This window comes from Nipponia nippon, unplaced genomic scaffold (genome assembly GCF_047370975.1).
Source record: "Nipponia nippon isolate SJK-2023a ecotype South Korea unplaced genomic scaffold, ASM4737097v1 scaffold_4, whole genome shotgun sequence".
Lineage (NCBI taxonomy): Eukaryota > Metazoa > Chordata > Aves > Pelecaniformes > Threskiornithidae > Nipponia > Nipponia nippon.
This window is the reverse complement of record NW_028262358.1, coordinates 11,840,062-11,855,652: the sequence shown is the minus strand read 5'-3', so window position 1 is coordinate 11,855,652 and position 15,591 is coordinate 11,840,062. Positions and strand designations below refer to the sequence as shown.

General features: G+C 39.1%; 1 protein-coding gene across 15 annotated transcripts in view; it reads left to right on the top strand.

Annotated features, from left to right (window-relative positions):
- EHBP1 (EH domain binding protein 1) overlaps positions 1 to 15,591 on the top strand; it is a 227,228-nt gene that overhangs the window by 96,441 nt on the left and 115,196 nt on the right. For all 15 annotated transcript variants that reach the window (XM_087775733.1, XM_087775727.1, XM_087775730.1 and 12 more), the window contains 2 exons: positions 261 to 383; positions 9,730 to 9,982. In XM_087775733.1, the coding sequence (XP_087631859.1) occupies positions 261 to 383; positions 9,730 to 9,982 (376 nt within the window). The remainder of the gene's footprint in view (positions 1 to 260; positions 384 to 9,729; positions 9,983 to 15,591) is intronic.

The window sequence follows — 15,591 nt, the reverse complement described above, 5'->3', positions numbered from 1 at the left end:
TGAAGATAATAGAAGGTTTTCTTAGTAGTCATTTCTGTTACTTAATGTTCTGATCAGCGAAGAGAAGTTTTAATTCATTTCACTTTTTTTTTTCTCCTTTGTTGGTGTACAACTGAAGTGCATTAGCGTAGTTGTGCAATTCGTGCCATACCCTGGTGCAGTGTTTCGAGGGACTGGTGGTACGGGGTGTTTTTGAGCTTGAAATATGTTAGATGAACAGTTTGTATCAATATTAAAACAATATTCCAACCTGTTTCTAGAGCTTATCAATAAGCTTAATTTTCTGGACGAAGAGGAGCAAGACCTGGCCAACTCCAGTATGAACCCTTTTGGTGATCCTGACACAGCAGAATTAAATCCATTTGGAGACCCTGATGTAGAAGGTAATAGATTTGTATTACATAATTCATCATTAATTGCAAATGCTTAATGAAACATGATTTTTTTCTTGTAAGGCTACAAATGAAAATTGTTATTTTGATTAAGTACAATTATTGCATGCAGTACTGAGGTAGTAATAGCAGTGACCGAGTTGTCACTGGAAAATGAATTTATCCTTTGAGTCACAGCCTTATGTGTATTTGCCACTGGGGGCTGCCAGCAAAGAGTTGAACTAAGACTTTTAGACCTATCAGGTGTGTTACTAGTACTCACCTCATCTGGTATAAATGAGCAACACATACTATCAAGCACCTCTGTTCCACATGGATGCTGGTTTATATCAGAACTTCCTTTACTGCAATCTTCACTGCATCACAGCTATTCTTCATTAGCACAATCCCCATTGTTATAACTTAATTGTATCTCTTCCATTCTTCTTGTTTTTGCTTTTATGGCTTCCTTATTTAAGCCTTCTGGCATCCCATCTTGCACCATGTGGTAGGTGTTAATCCCCTTTCCAGACTGACATGCCCATTCTTGTTCTATTTGAGTGAGAAATACAAGCTCTGTAAGTTTTTAATCTGATAAGGCTTCGGCCCCAAGGCCAGAAAGGAGCACCAAGACAGCAGGCATCTCTGCCGTCCTCAACTCCATGTCCGGATATGCAGGCTTCTATCTGCTTCCATAAAAAAAAAAAAAAAGAGGGGTGTATGACTTCCTTAGTTTGCAGCTGCTTGAGATGCCAATCCATAGTGAATTCCCAAGTTTGAAGCTGCACTCAACCTTTCCTGTTCAGAGCTCCAAGACTTTTCTTCCCACAGAAAATAGCAAGGAGCATTTGCCACCTTTGACCAAACCCCAGGAGCCACTCTGTAATGGCTGTGGAAAAGAACCACACTGAGCAGGGGCAGCTCAGGGTACAACCATGGGATTTCTAATGATCTAATGAGGATACGTTTCTGAGCTGCAGTTTCCACCTGTGGTTACTCTCTTTGGACAAGCTCAATGTTTACTCACAACATGGCTTTTGTGCCTTCTGAGTCCACAGAGGCCAATGAGGGTGGTGATCTAAGTCCTGTCATACTTTGGCTGTGGTGTAGGCTCACAGCTTGTATTTCTCAAACAGGGACATTGCCCTATCTTCTGTATTTGGCCATTGAAGCCATAAAGCCACTATCCCAGGCCCCTTCTCCCTCCTATAAAGTTGTCAGGTGTTTCTAGAGCTGCAGAAGTGGGTTGTTTCAGCTTTGTAGATACCAATGTATATGGATTAGGTTCTGGTGTCTTGATCTTTGGCTTCGTTTCGTCTGTTCCTCAGCTGTGAATTCCCTTAGGATCATGGAAGGCAGTAGAATAACCAGGGATATAAAACACCTATTCTCATCCATATGGTTGCTCATACACAACTTGCTCTAAGTTGTGTATGCTCGAAGACTCACCCTATATTCCTTTCTTCCTTCTCTGCTCTAGAAAGAGCTCCCTTCTCCCTGGAGAGAGATGTACAAGTCGCATCCTATGTAAACTGCTGTTTTCCAAACCCAGCTTTTCTTTCCTTTCCAGAGAGAACCTGCACTGGCAGAAGGCAGCAGGCCTTCTGACCACAAAATATAGGGACTAAGAATCGATTCCTTCTCATCTCAGGGACAGGGAGTTATAAACTGATGGTGTTTCTTAGTGCTGGAGTAGCTTAACACCTCATGTCAAGTTCCCTATGAGCAGCCTGCATCCAAGGCTCCAGCCTGCTTATGTTCGCAAAAGACTCCCAATATATGAGGCATGTTTTTTCAGTCAATTCTGGTGCCTTTGGTGGCATCTAGCCTTTACTGCCATCTTCAGTCACAGTCATGGACGCTTCTCCATTCCTCTGGGTCTGTTCTGTGTACTTGGACAGTTTCAGGGCTCAGACTGTTGGGTCCACAAAGAAGTCCCATCTATATGGCTGTGGGCAGCAATGCTGAGTTGTTGGGTGTGTGTGTACCAAATATTCCTCCCACACATTGTCGCCATCATCCAGCAGTCAATGTACAACAACATGACGGTGATTTTGATAAACAGGGTGTCACTAGATTCTTCCTACTGTGTCATAAGGTGTTTTTTATTTGGGAGGGATGGAGCTTCTGTCAGGTTCATGTGACAGGAGTATGTCTTCTGGAGCACTGAACCAAGTGGAAGATCTAGGCATTTCAGGCTGTCAGACAAAGACTGGGACATCTAGTGTGTCATTTTTAATGCTTTTACTTTATGATTAGTGGCTCCCCAGGAATTCTTCTGGTCACCTCGGACACCTCTGAGAAGTGTTAGCTCATCCACTCCAGAGGTGTCTTCTCCCTATAACGGGCACTGGTTGTGTTCATCTTCCCTTGCTTGGCCTTCTTGACATGTCTTTCCTCCAGTCCTCTTCCTTCACAGAAAGCTGAGAAGGAAAAAAAGGTGCTGAGACAAATTAGTTAAGACAGTTCGGGTCTTCAGCAACAGCAGGAATCTGCTATGTATGCCTGTGGCTAATTGGATCAGTACCTCTACATGGGGTGCACCTAGACCTTACCATTTTGGGGAGATTTCCCTTTCTGTTGGACTACATTTTGAAGCTACACAATATTGAGTCTGTTCTTACCCTGTCGCTCTGCTCTACTGCAGAAGGCTGCCCTGTTTGTTTCCCATTTGGCCGCAGGTATATTCCCTCATGGTTTAGGACGTTTCTTCTACTCCGAGACCTCAGTGGAACTTCCATTGCTGCCACCTGTTTTTAGGAAGCTCTTTGAGACTATGCCTGTTTGTTTGCTTTTGCGTCCTTAAATGAATGTGACCTTTTTGGTGGCCATCCCCGGAGCTTGGGACCATGACAGAGGTTCAGGAGTTTAAGGCAGACTTTCTCCTACAGGCTTAAAGAGTCACGTTACCTGTTTCACTTGTCTTGTGATCTGCTTAAATCAAGAGATTAACCTTTTATGCCTGCAGGGATAAAATATTTTTCTATTCACTACATGGTAGTCTGCTTTATCTTTTTATCGGGACAAGGCAAAATCTTGAATTTAGACTTTGTTCAGAGTCTTTCCGTAGAATTTGTTACTTAATTTCCCCAAGATGTGAAGAGCAGCCATCTGGAGCCTCCTTTCCTGAGTACTTTGCCATCAGACGCTAGGAGGCATGATGTGCCATTTGGCAGAGATATTCCAGGGATATTCCTAACAAGCCCGTAACCTGTGTGCTTAGTGAGAGAGTGCTTAGAGCCACCCAGGGTATGAATATGTATGTATTAAGAGTCACTCAAAGAGAAAGGAGGATTACTTGCCAGTAGATACTTGTTTCCTAGACAGATATTTCTTGTGCCTGTTCACAAACCAGCTACTTTCCCTCTATCTTACTGATCCCATAATCACCTCACCCTAGGAATGCAGGGTGGAGAGAAACTAAATACGTGAGTGCTCCCAGCATCCATGTACACACTGTGGGTGCAGTGCATGACAGAGGGTCATCAGCAAGTTGTCTCTGGATGCTGCTGTGGTTTAAAAAGTCCTTAGTGTAAATGGTCTTATACGCACAGCAGAGTGAATGTGCATATGAGCAGCTCACCTCAAAAAAAAAATCTTCAGCTGTGTTTCTTGATTGACATGTCAAATTGAGGCTTATTCCCTCTGTATCTAGTAGGTCAGCTAACATTAGAAATCTGGAAAATCAAAAATAACTCTTTGAACAGTATATCTCTACAGCTTTATGCTAGACAATATGTAGATGATTGTATAAAGACTGCCTTTTGGATTGTCTTTTAGTCACGTTAAATTCAGTTAGTTTTTCTGCAAAATATTTTACTTGGGGAAGTCAACATATACAACAAATGCCAACAGAAAACAACAACACGCTTTCAGTCCTCCAGATATTTTTTTAATTAGGAGGGGAATGCAAATTTTGAAGTTGCATGTGACCAATACAAGTTTCCTGCAACACGCCTGAGACATAAGAGTAAATATTTGCTGGCACTGCCTCCCCCTTTCATTTAAAACAGCATTTACTTTACCGATGTGTTTCTTTACCTTGTGTGCAGTCTTCTGAGCTCCCTGCAGCATGTATTACACTGCAAATGAAAACGGTGCTACAATGCAGTACCAAACCCCAGAATCCTTCTAGGATAGGCCTAAGGAGAGCAGTACAAGAACCAATATAGAGGAAAACGATTGCTCTGTCCCTTCTCCTTATATTTCTTAATGAAATGTAATGTGTTGCTGGTGTATTAATAAAAGTAATAGAAAATCATCAGTGGTTTATAGGGATGCCAGTCATTATGCTTTCTAGAAGTACTGAGAAGTTACATTTTTATTCTGTGCTGTTTGTTACGCTGCTCACATCACCATCGTGACTGTGTGCCTGCCAGTAGTGCAGTAAATGGCATAACTAAATATCTTTCACATGTGGCTTGTTCTTTCATCCCCTGCCAAGGGGAAAGTGGTATGTGTAATGTTTTGGTGGGGGTTTTGTTTGGTTTTAAGCGATGTGTCACAATATGTTTGTATTACAAAAGGCAAGTGGGTTGAAGGGCAGGGTGATTTTTGGAGATCCTCTGGGAACTAGAAGGCTGATTGTGCAGATGGGTAGTGCCAGAGTGATTACTATCATGAGCAGTCTTTCTCAGTGGAGTTAGGGCAAGTAATGTTCCCAGAATCTAGCACAAGAGCAGCTGGTGCTTCTGCTGTAGTAATACTTCTACCTCTCCTCTTGTCACTCCTGCCCCTGTGGCTTTATTACTTAACCATGCAAAATTATTGTGCATTTGACCCTTGGAGTGCCAAACTGCAAGCGTCTCTGTCTGTCTGTCTGTCTTTCTGTCTTAAATATCAGTGTAGAGAACTGCAATTAAAAAAAATAGTTCCAGTAGAAACTGAAGTCCTGTGTTTTCAGCTGTGATTAATGACTGGGGGGAAGCAGGGGAATCTGTCTTGATTCCTTAGTGTAAAATCAGCTTGAAGAGGGAAATAAGCCCCTTTTAAGCTGTTGTATGTTCAGCCACACAAAATGCACTTCCCAACACCGTTAGGTCCTTTAAAAAATAGGAGTGTCTTTGGTATAGAGAAGGTAACAGCGGCTGCAGCTTTAAGAGCAGTGTTGTTGAGTCACTGTCTTAGCAATTTAATTTGTTATAGGGAGGCTCACAAAGTGATGACCAACACTTGACATAAAAGCTAGTCCTAAAGAGTTTCAGAGACCCCATGGGAGATAGCCTGGTTGGGTTCAGGTGGGGACCCTCCCTCCTGTGGGGACATTGAAGGAAGCAGAGGCGGAAAAAAAAAATAGTATCCTGGATGACAGGAGGAGAGAATGAGCAGCCAAGTTAGTGGGTTCTAGTTGAGCCCCTATAAAATTCTGCCTATAAAAGTTACTTGCAAATGATACTTTTAGAAGCTCTTTTAATTTTAGCCTGTGTGTAGGGTTTTGCAAAATCTTTTAATTAATAATGAGCCAGAGGTCTCTGAGTGCTGATCTGCAATGCTCTGCATCTAGGGCCAAACCTGTAGTTACTGTTGAGCCAATGAACAAGAGAAAGAATTTTGTCTTAGTTAGGGTTACAGCACTTGATCCATAGTGTTGAAATATGAAGAATTGCAAAAAACATTTGCATCGCCCCTTAAAATTTATCAGACTTAAACAAGCATTTAACTCATCATTCCCAGGAGACACTTAAAAGCAAATGAAAAATAAAAGCTTACAGTATAGTTTTAAGAGATTGTTTCCCTGAATGTTTTTAACTTCGGGAAATATTACTGGCATTCCGTCTAGTAATATTTGTTTGAATACTGCTTCTTGAGTTATCAGCAAGTTTTGCTTATATATGATAATGTGTATTTATCAACAGATTCATGTGCAGATGAAGTGATCTATCACATGGAGTTGCAGAAGCAGGTTTTCATAGTTGTGCACTCTCTTGATGAAATATTTTAAGATTTGAGCGAAGTTTAAAGTAGCAAAAATTTTAGTTAAAACATCATCAAGAAGTTGCACAATTTGAACAAGACATACATCAGTTATTTTTCTGCATTTCATTAGGTTACTTCTGCTTGTTGTATGAAACTGTCTTTTGAGGGCAGATCTCAAAAGCATCTCTGCTTGGCCTAGTTCATCAAGTCACTGAATGTGTGGTTAACATTAGAGTAGTATTCTGACTACCATGAGCTTCCAGTCACGCATATCTATGCAGTAAGGGTGGGATTTGGCTCACCTGATTTTAGACATTAAGAGTTTGAACATATACCTGTAAGCTTTGACTGTAAAGGGGTCTAGCTCAGCTGCAGATAGCCACACTAAAGGTATCTCAGGGCAAGCAGGGTGAAGCTTTTGCTTGCCATGACCACCTGCACTGGACACTAGAGTGATGTAAGTAAGCCAATGTAGAACCTCTTTTCCAGTTTTAGCTTAAAATAAATGAAAAAATAAATTTAAGATGTTGGGCTCTGATGTATTTAATCAATCTATAATACTGTCAAAGGATTCTTGCTTGATTTGATCATATTTGTGTTTTTAAGAATTTCTGCCGTGAATGATTTCTTTTTCCTTGTCAGTTAAACTGTAGACCTTCAATATTATTTTATTGTGACTTTCTCTGAAACATCTTTCTTTATAAGGATGCGAGCTTATGAACAAATCACACATAAACTAGGGTGTGAGCTTAATACACATCACCTACCGTGCAGTAACTACCCTTTCTCCCAGGATAAGCGCCCAGTAGTTTATTCCCTTTTATTAAGGGATGAGCATGTTGTATTTACTTGTGGGTAGGAGTGAACACATACACTACAGCTGACGTACTGCAAATACACACCCTGATTTATCCTGTAGTAGTTTGTCTATATGTCCATCTCCTAAGACACAGCTGAAATGTTTAGCTAAGACTATTATTGCAACCTTGATTATTTGGTTTTTTTAGTTAGTCATGAGGATTTTGATTAATTAATTCTTTTTAGAACACATTTTGATAGTGTAAAGACTGACCATTAAGCATAATAATGACTTAATTGTGATCTCACTTTACCTTCGTCTCATCCCATTTCAGTGTAGTGTCTGGTTTATACTTCTCAGTCTTTTTTACTCTAGTTTTTGACTTGAAACAGTGTTAGCTGCGTTCTGAAATTCAAGTTAAATATAAGAACTTATGAGATACATAAGAGGTAGATGTGTACTGTACATGTTGCTTCTTTAATGCTAAGTTGGACCAGGTTGCTGAGGGAATAAGAAACTGCAAACCTCACCTGGAATTAAAAGAATTTTTTGAAGTAATTTTCTGAATAATCACCATAGCAAAATCCCACAGGCACAAGCACTGTGTGTAGTCATAAGTGTGTCTACCAGCTAAAACCTACAGTATTGCCTGGCAAATTTTATTTTGTTTCACCCAGCTGAACTCACTCTCAATCTCAGATGAGTGATTTATCTCCTGAGGGTCCACATTGGGCTAAAGATTTTGATTAATTTATTCTGTTATTCCAGCCATATGCATTTGATTTCTACTTTCTGGCCATAGAGAAATGATCCATCACTTCAGAAACAGACCCTTAGAAATAGTGTAGAAGACAATATAATAATGTAGAAGACAATATAATAATGTAGAAGATAATATAGTCTTTGAGGTTCAAATGTGGAGAACTAAGAAGAGCAGCACTAGAAATGTGAGGCTCTTCCTAAAATGAAATCTTTTCAGTCCCTGGTAGGTTTCAGTTGTTCTGAGAAGGACTAAAGCCTTTCCTGCTCCAAGCCTTTGCCCTGGTCTAGTGACTGGTGACCACTCCAGTGCATAGATAGGTGAAGCTGCTACCTGCATCCGGGGACCATATTCCTGTCCAACTAGGAGGGGCTCTTGTTCAAACTGTAGATTATAGTCAGTCACACCACATGGGGTAGGGCTTTCTGTCACCTTGGGCTGTGCTAATGGCTGGAGACAGGGTGACCTGGAAGTTTACTGGCAGAGTAGAGAACACTCACATTTTCTAGCAGTTCACCAGGATTAGCAACTTGAGTACATCAGCCATCCAAATCCAAGTAACGACAGTGCTGTTTCTTTCGCTGCCCCTTCCCCTTGTTAGTTAGGTGACTAGTGCTTTTGTCTTCCTGAATATTTGTTTAGTGACAAACACACTTGGAACTCCATCTTTTTATTTTTTAGAGCCTTGCTACAAATAACTTTTTCTTTTTTCTTTTAAAGCTAAAAGGTATGCTTTATTCAATTTAGTGGTTGAGTCCCCATCCCTGGAGGTATTTAAAAGACCTGTAGATGTGGTGCTTAGGGACATGGTTTAGTGGTGGACTTGGGAGTGCTAGGTTAACGGTTGGACTTGATGATCTTAAAGGTCGTTTCCAACCTAAACGATTCTATGATTCTGTGATCTGAAAAAGAAACACTTTTTGTTAAGAATAATGTGGGAGTGGTTACTGAAAATTAGGTTTTAATGACACTACAGTGAAGTTCCTATTTGCATAGATTTTGAAAATACATCAAATCCAATATTGAACTGAGCTTCTGATCATTTGATGCTGCAGGAAGAGTAAGATTAGCACTAGTAAGTGTCTTTGTAAGAAATGTTGTATTGCTGTATGGGGATTTGTATTATTCAATATCCAGCAGCCATTCACTTTTGTGTAATGTTCTTTCGTAGTGTCTGTTACTCCAAAGAACTGCACACAGCTCCAGGTTGCTAATAACTTTTTGTTGTACAGCCCAAATAATAGATGAGTAATTTGATTATCTGTCTCTAGGGTTAATTTAAATTCATTTTTACTGTGAGACTAGGTATTGTTACCAGGAACAGTTAGCAGTGAAAATATGTATGTTTTGAAATGTAATTACTGGTCATACCTAATAACTGACTTTTTAGTTCAGTCATTTTAAGAAATGAAAAGACCGCCTACTTACTATCACCATTTTTAATATCCAATAAAAGTAATTTTATTCTGAAATACAGGATATCTTTTTTCTTTATTAAAAGCTCAAATAATTAAGAACATTTTGTTAGGATACAGATTGGCTAATAGCTTGGGAAGATGTTTTAAAATCTGTTGCAATACCATTTATATGACAAATAAGAAAACTAATAACTAATTAGGTTGAAAAAGCTTTAGTAAGTGAGAAAATGAAACCTATTCAATATAATCTAGATGAAATGACCATTTGAAAGACCTATTTTTGAATAAACAAGGTTACTCTGTAAATTAATAAAGCGTGAAAATTCATCTAAGGCTAGGACTTTATGTATTGAGAGTTAAGAAGCAGACCTTATCATAAGCCTTCAAAATATAAAGATCTGATAAAATGGTTTCAAATTTTTTTTAATGTTAAATCTGTTTAATGATTTTTTTGTTATTTGGTAGAACCGGACACTGAAATAGCTTCATCTTCAAAGCCAGAAGAAAGTTTCTATGCTGACAATTACAATCCCTTCAAGGACGAAGATGCCCCAGAGTACTTGAACCCATTTGATGAGCCAGATCCTGAGCCTGAAACATTTGTAACTGTAAGAGATTCTCCTCCACAACCTGCAAAAAGGAAAAATGTCAGACCAGTGGATATGAGCAAATACCTCTATGCAGATACCTCTAAAGCTGAAGAGGAAGAGCTAGATGAGTAAGTACGATTCTTCATCTTTCAGCAGCTTTGGAAGCATTAGTGGGATCCCTGGCTTAATCTTGAGGTGTATTGGGTTCAACCATGGTGATCCTTAATCACCTCCTTAGGCAGCTCAGCAGCAGGAAATACCATACCCCCAAGTCATGCTATTCAGCTGAACATGATCAGTTAGGAAACTTTCCTTTGCCTCACTGATAACAAATTACTTGATAGGGAACAAGTCTGTGTACCTTTTTGGCACTTCATGCCCTGACAATTGCAAATGAGCCAAAAATTAAGGAGCAGCAGAGCTTGGTCCTTCCTGTCCTTTTTGCCATTATTTTTACTACATAAAATAATAATTTTTGTTAATGATAATGGAGAGTTTGTTTTATATTGGTGCAGTATGTAAAAAGGAAGAGTGTTTTTCAGTCTGCATAGCACGTTTTTGAGTCTCATAAAACTGAATCTCTGTATGGGAAAGATAACACGATATGTCCTTTCTTAGGTTATTTCTTTTATCATAACCACACGTTAAACTTTTATAAACTCACACTGACTGCCTTGTGTTATAGTACAGAAACCTAACAAGGAGTGAGAGCTTTTTGCAATAGTTGTGCAGCTTGGGACGTTTGATGGTATATACTTACTCCTTGTTTGTGGTCATTAGTCACCAACCATGCTACTCATGAGATGGTTTATGGTGTTTACACGCGAGCAATTTTACAGGCAACAACTGTAATTAACATTTAGTTTTACATTATTTAATGAGATTTATTGTGGCATGACATTTGCATTGCTTTCATATTTAATATTAATACAGGTGTCATATCATCATCTTTATATTTCTCTGTTTATAGCTGTGTTCTAGGAAATGGAAGGATTCTCATGCACACTAATAGAAATGTATACAGGACCCTGCAGGGTTTTTTCCTTTTAAAGCTCTGTGGCCATGGATTTGTTGTTGTTGTTGTTTGTTCTGTGGAAAAAAAAAAAGGAGGGGCATGTCTGTGCCAGCTCCATTCATCAGGGCACTGCCTGAACAAACAGCACTGGCTGCTGTGTCTTCAGAGCACAGTGTGATCACACTGTTGACAGTCCCACCAGGCATCCCTGATCATTCACTGATCACCAGAATCCGCGGGGAGGAAAAATATGTATACTTTTTATCTGCAAAGATATGGGTATAGAGGACAGCAAAGACTGAGGAGAAGAGCAGAAAGAGCAAAAGCTACATGGATGGGCAAGTGAAGAATTTCCTCTGTTTTTTTCCACCCTAAGCAAATCTGTGCCAAATGGGCTTGCAGCAGTGTTGTAACAGGCAGCCTTGGCTTTTCTGTGTACTGGACCGTAGATTTCTCTAGCCCTTTGTTTACAACAGCCACCTTCTTATTTTAATGACCCCCATTTGCTTTATTCCTTTTTTCTTTTTTCAAGGATAAAAATAAACTCCCTATAGGTGGATTCTACTTGAACATAAATCTGATCTGTGTTTTCCTTATAAAAGCGATGTCCCGTGGAAGGATAAGGAGTCAAAAAGCACTGTAAAATAGTTTTGTACGTCTTTTACATAAGTTTTTTTTATGTCCTGACCCCCAAAGTAGCTTCCTCTTCACGTTTGCCTCCCAGGGTACAGGAGCGCCATGTCATTGAAAAAGACGTGGAGACCATTTGTTAAATGTATTGGGTAGAAGTGTGGCAAGGAGAACCTTTGAATCTTTATACTGAAACGCTCTGGAGGAATAAGTGTAATAATAAAACTCCAGTCTAGAAACACAGGACTTGTGATACTAACTCACACCTACAAGCACTATTATGCCTTACCTCATGTTATTAATTTTCAAATAGTTCAGCAGAAAGTTTCTGCTAAGGTATGGTATGGTATGGTGAGTATCAAAGGAAAGATTTTCACGGGCAGTGCCAGTTGGTAGTTTTTGAGTGCTCTAAATCATGAGGGTTTATGTCCAGATGTGTATTGTTTTTTATCTAATGTGAATATTGATGCTTTTATTATCTACATAAGTGGCTAATCTTCTTCAAATCCTATTAAGTCTAGGGTTCAGTGTCAATTTGTGGCAGAGTTCCACAAAAAACCAAGATCTTATATGAAATGTGTTTCCTTTTATTGATTGTAAATGAGTTACCTTTCCAATCCCATACACTATCTCTTCTGCTGGCTTATCAAAACAACAATTAGTAGTATTGGATTTATCTGCCATAAACAGTTGCTGTGTTGTGTATCTCTAGCGTATTCACCATTACTTGTCACTTGTCTGAGTTAAATGGTGCTAACTTTTTCAATCTCTCTTCATACAGAAGTCTCTTCATCTCTCTAATAATTTTCACCGCACGTCTCTGGACCCTGTTATTTCTTCTGCTATGTATCTATTTTAAGATGTGTTGACTTGGCCTGAGCAGTGTATTCAAGACAAGGCTGAACAACTGAGTCATATCACGGCATTAGAAAACTTTGCATTTTATTTTCAATTAATCTTTTAATTTTTTTTGTTTCGTTTAATTTTTTTTGTTGTCTTTTAATTTTTTTTGTTTCATTTTGAGTAGTTTTTGATCATCTTTGATTACTGCTGGTATGGTGCTTTCCCCAGGAGTGGTTTTGAACCTAATAGATGGAAGGCATGAGAAATAGAAGGCTCCTGAAAGACGTTTACTGTCGCTCAGGAAATACAATGTATTTTTGTCCCTGCATCTTAAACATTTCATTGGAGTTCACTTAACACACCACTTTGCATTTCACACAAAATACAAGAGGAAAATGCCATGATGTGTCGTGGAAACATGGACACATCAGTTAGCGTCGGGACCCTTGTCCCACTCTGGCAGATCCCTAGTTCTGATTCCGGACTCAGAGCTTACACAAAGTACCCCAAGAGCTGAACTCTGACTCCAGTTTTCTAACAGACTCTCATTGTAATCTTGGAAAAGGTGCTTGCCCTCACTGCACCTCTGTGAAGGATTTACCTTGGATAATTGACTTAATTGAAACATATTTCACTAATGGTTGTGAAGATAACATAAGATTTCACAACACACATAAGCAAAGCAGAGGCACAAGCATAAGCATAATGAGGCGTTGCATGGTACAGAGGGACTTAGACGATCCAGTATGTACATTCTGCTGTAAAACTACGCTCTCACAACTTACTTCCTCTGGCTAAATTCTCATAACTAGCTAGAGATAAGGAACCCATTTTCCTTTTGTTAGTTTGGGTATTTGAATGTTAGTGTAAAATTCTGCTTTTGCCTTTTTGAATTTTATCCATTAAAATCAAAACGGTAGGTGGCTACCTGTTAATAAAGGACAGCACACCTTGCTAAGTTAAGTTTAATTATTTGAAAATAGCATAGCTCACAACTACTTAAAGTATAATGCTTTCAACCTTAGTACTTCTGATTGGTAATATTGCCTGATCTTTTAACCCTGCCACACTGACAGCTTTGTTTTTCTTCCTCAATAAATGTTGATTTTTAAATTTTTTTTTCCAGTTAACCAGTAATGCTGGTCAAAATAATTTTTCAACTGGTCAGAATAAAACTTGCTTTCAGATATTATTTGGCTCTGTGGCTTCTTATCTCGTTAATCATTGCATGGCTTAGAATAACGCTGTCTAATTGAAAAGAGTATCGAGTCGCCATCTATTGAAGCTGCCTGTTGCACAAGAAGCCGCAAGCCACCACACTGCCAGTGACAGCTTAATGCTAGGTAGTTTGTCAGGTTTGGTTTTTTTAATTTTGTGGTGGACAGTCTAGTATCTGTTTAGGCAAATCACATGGTGTGCATCAATTAAATATCTTCACAGAAGCAAAAAGTATGGGAGCTGACCTCAGAGAAAAGTGCCTTAATATTTTTCAGCTAAGGCTTTTTTCAGCCAGACTTTTCCCATGCGTAGTTTCTTGTATAGCCATGTGGAAGCCACTGGACCAAACTCTGCTACATATATCAGACCCCCATGACCTTAAAATTTATAGCCTCTTGCAAAGGCAAGAACCGTTTTTTTTCTATATTAATATTTCAAAAATCTTTCTCAATATTTTTAAGACCAATTAAAAGGGGTGCAGAGGGGAAAGTGAAAAGTAGTGCGTGTGTGTTCTGCCCATACTATGACCAAAGTGTGAGGATTTAGTCTGGCTTTCAAGCAAGTTCTTCTCTAGGAAAAAAAGGCAGTCACTTGTCTCCTTACAGTACTTCCTTCTGGTGCGTGCAGTAGGGTACAATTCTTCAAGATTACGCATGCAGCGCAGACAATTCTGGAGCATAAAAATTCAAAAGGTGGTTCTTCCAAACTTTTTTACTCTCATTGATAAGGTGTTTTTCTTTTTTTTTTTTTTTTTTTCTCTCGCACCAAATTCATTTTAACAACGTACGAATACACCTTTCTGATTCCAAGTACGCAGAGGTAAACTACTTTCCTGCCAAACGTACTGTGTCTATTGGCTGTTCAGAAGGCTAACTTGTTGAACTAAAGAAAACCTTGTGCTCTCCTGTAGAATGCATTGTTCTTCAGCCTTTATCTCTTTTATCTTCATTTTCACCTCCCTTTGAACTTTCTGGTGTCTGAAGACAGCTGGACTGGGCTGTCAGCTAAATTAGAGCTACTGACAGCTAGGTGCATTCTCCACTCCAGCCTGAATACCCTCCTTTTTCTACTGCCTCCCATGAAAAACACCCATCCTTTGCTATTTAACTCGTTATTTTGATGTTGCCTTTAGTTTTGATTGCACTGGTGGCTTTGTGCTTGATGGGCAGCAAAGTGGGACCACCTGAAAGTTGCCTTCAGTCAGCAGATGAGTTATTTTAGTGTTAGTCTTTCCTTTTGCTTCAGTATCTGGGTTTAGATCTCTTTCTCTATAACAAGCAGTGGCAGATTCTCAGAAAGGTCTGGAGGTTTTATGCCCGGTCTTCACTTACGTGCTTCAGTAAACTTTGCCTTTCAGAAGCAGACTTATTTTCTGTGGTGTGGATTATCAGTTGCTTGCTTTTTCTCAGTGAAAAGAGGATGATGGTAAACTGCATTAAAATAAATTCTAAAAATCAGTCTATAAGACTGAAAGACATATTTTCATACTAATAGTACACAAAACTGAGAGAAATTTGGTATGGTGTGAAAGGAAACTGGATGAACAGTTGGTTTTTTGCTTGTGCCCAAATTTTGCTGTTGTGGTTGTTTAAAAACAGTGTGTAGTAGCTCATGACTCTTATCCTGAGAGGAAATTTGTAAGTGGATCTAGCTAGGTAGGCTCTTGTCTAATGCTGTATGCATTATTGTTTCCATCTAGAGTTGAATTCAAGGGACTGAGGTTATTTGTCATGATTAGTTACACTTTATATAACTATATGTAGATAGATCTTTGGGAATTGCAGTGACTTAGTTACATAAACATAGTTTCAGATATATGATAAATATACCTTGCAGGGAAAGTATGGACTAGAAAGGAATTAACATGTCTGTTTCCATCCAGTTTTGGATTGCAAAATATGAAAAGCAAAGATTATGAATACAATAATCCAGTGCAAAGAAGGTTCCCATAAGTATCCCTAGCAGGATACAAAATTGCTGGCTCTTCTAAGTGCGTAGTAGAAGCCATTATTTGATGTATTATTGATTGGT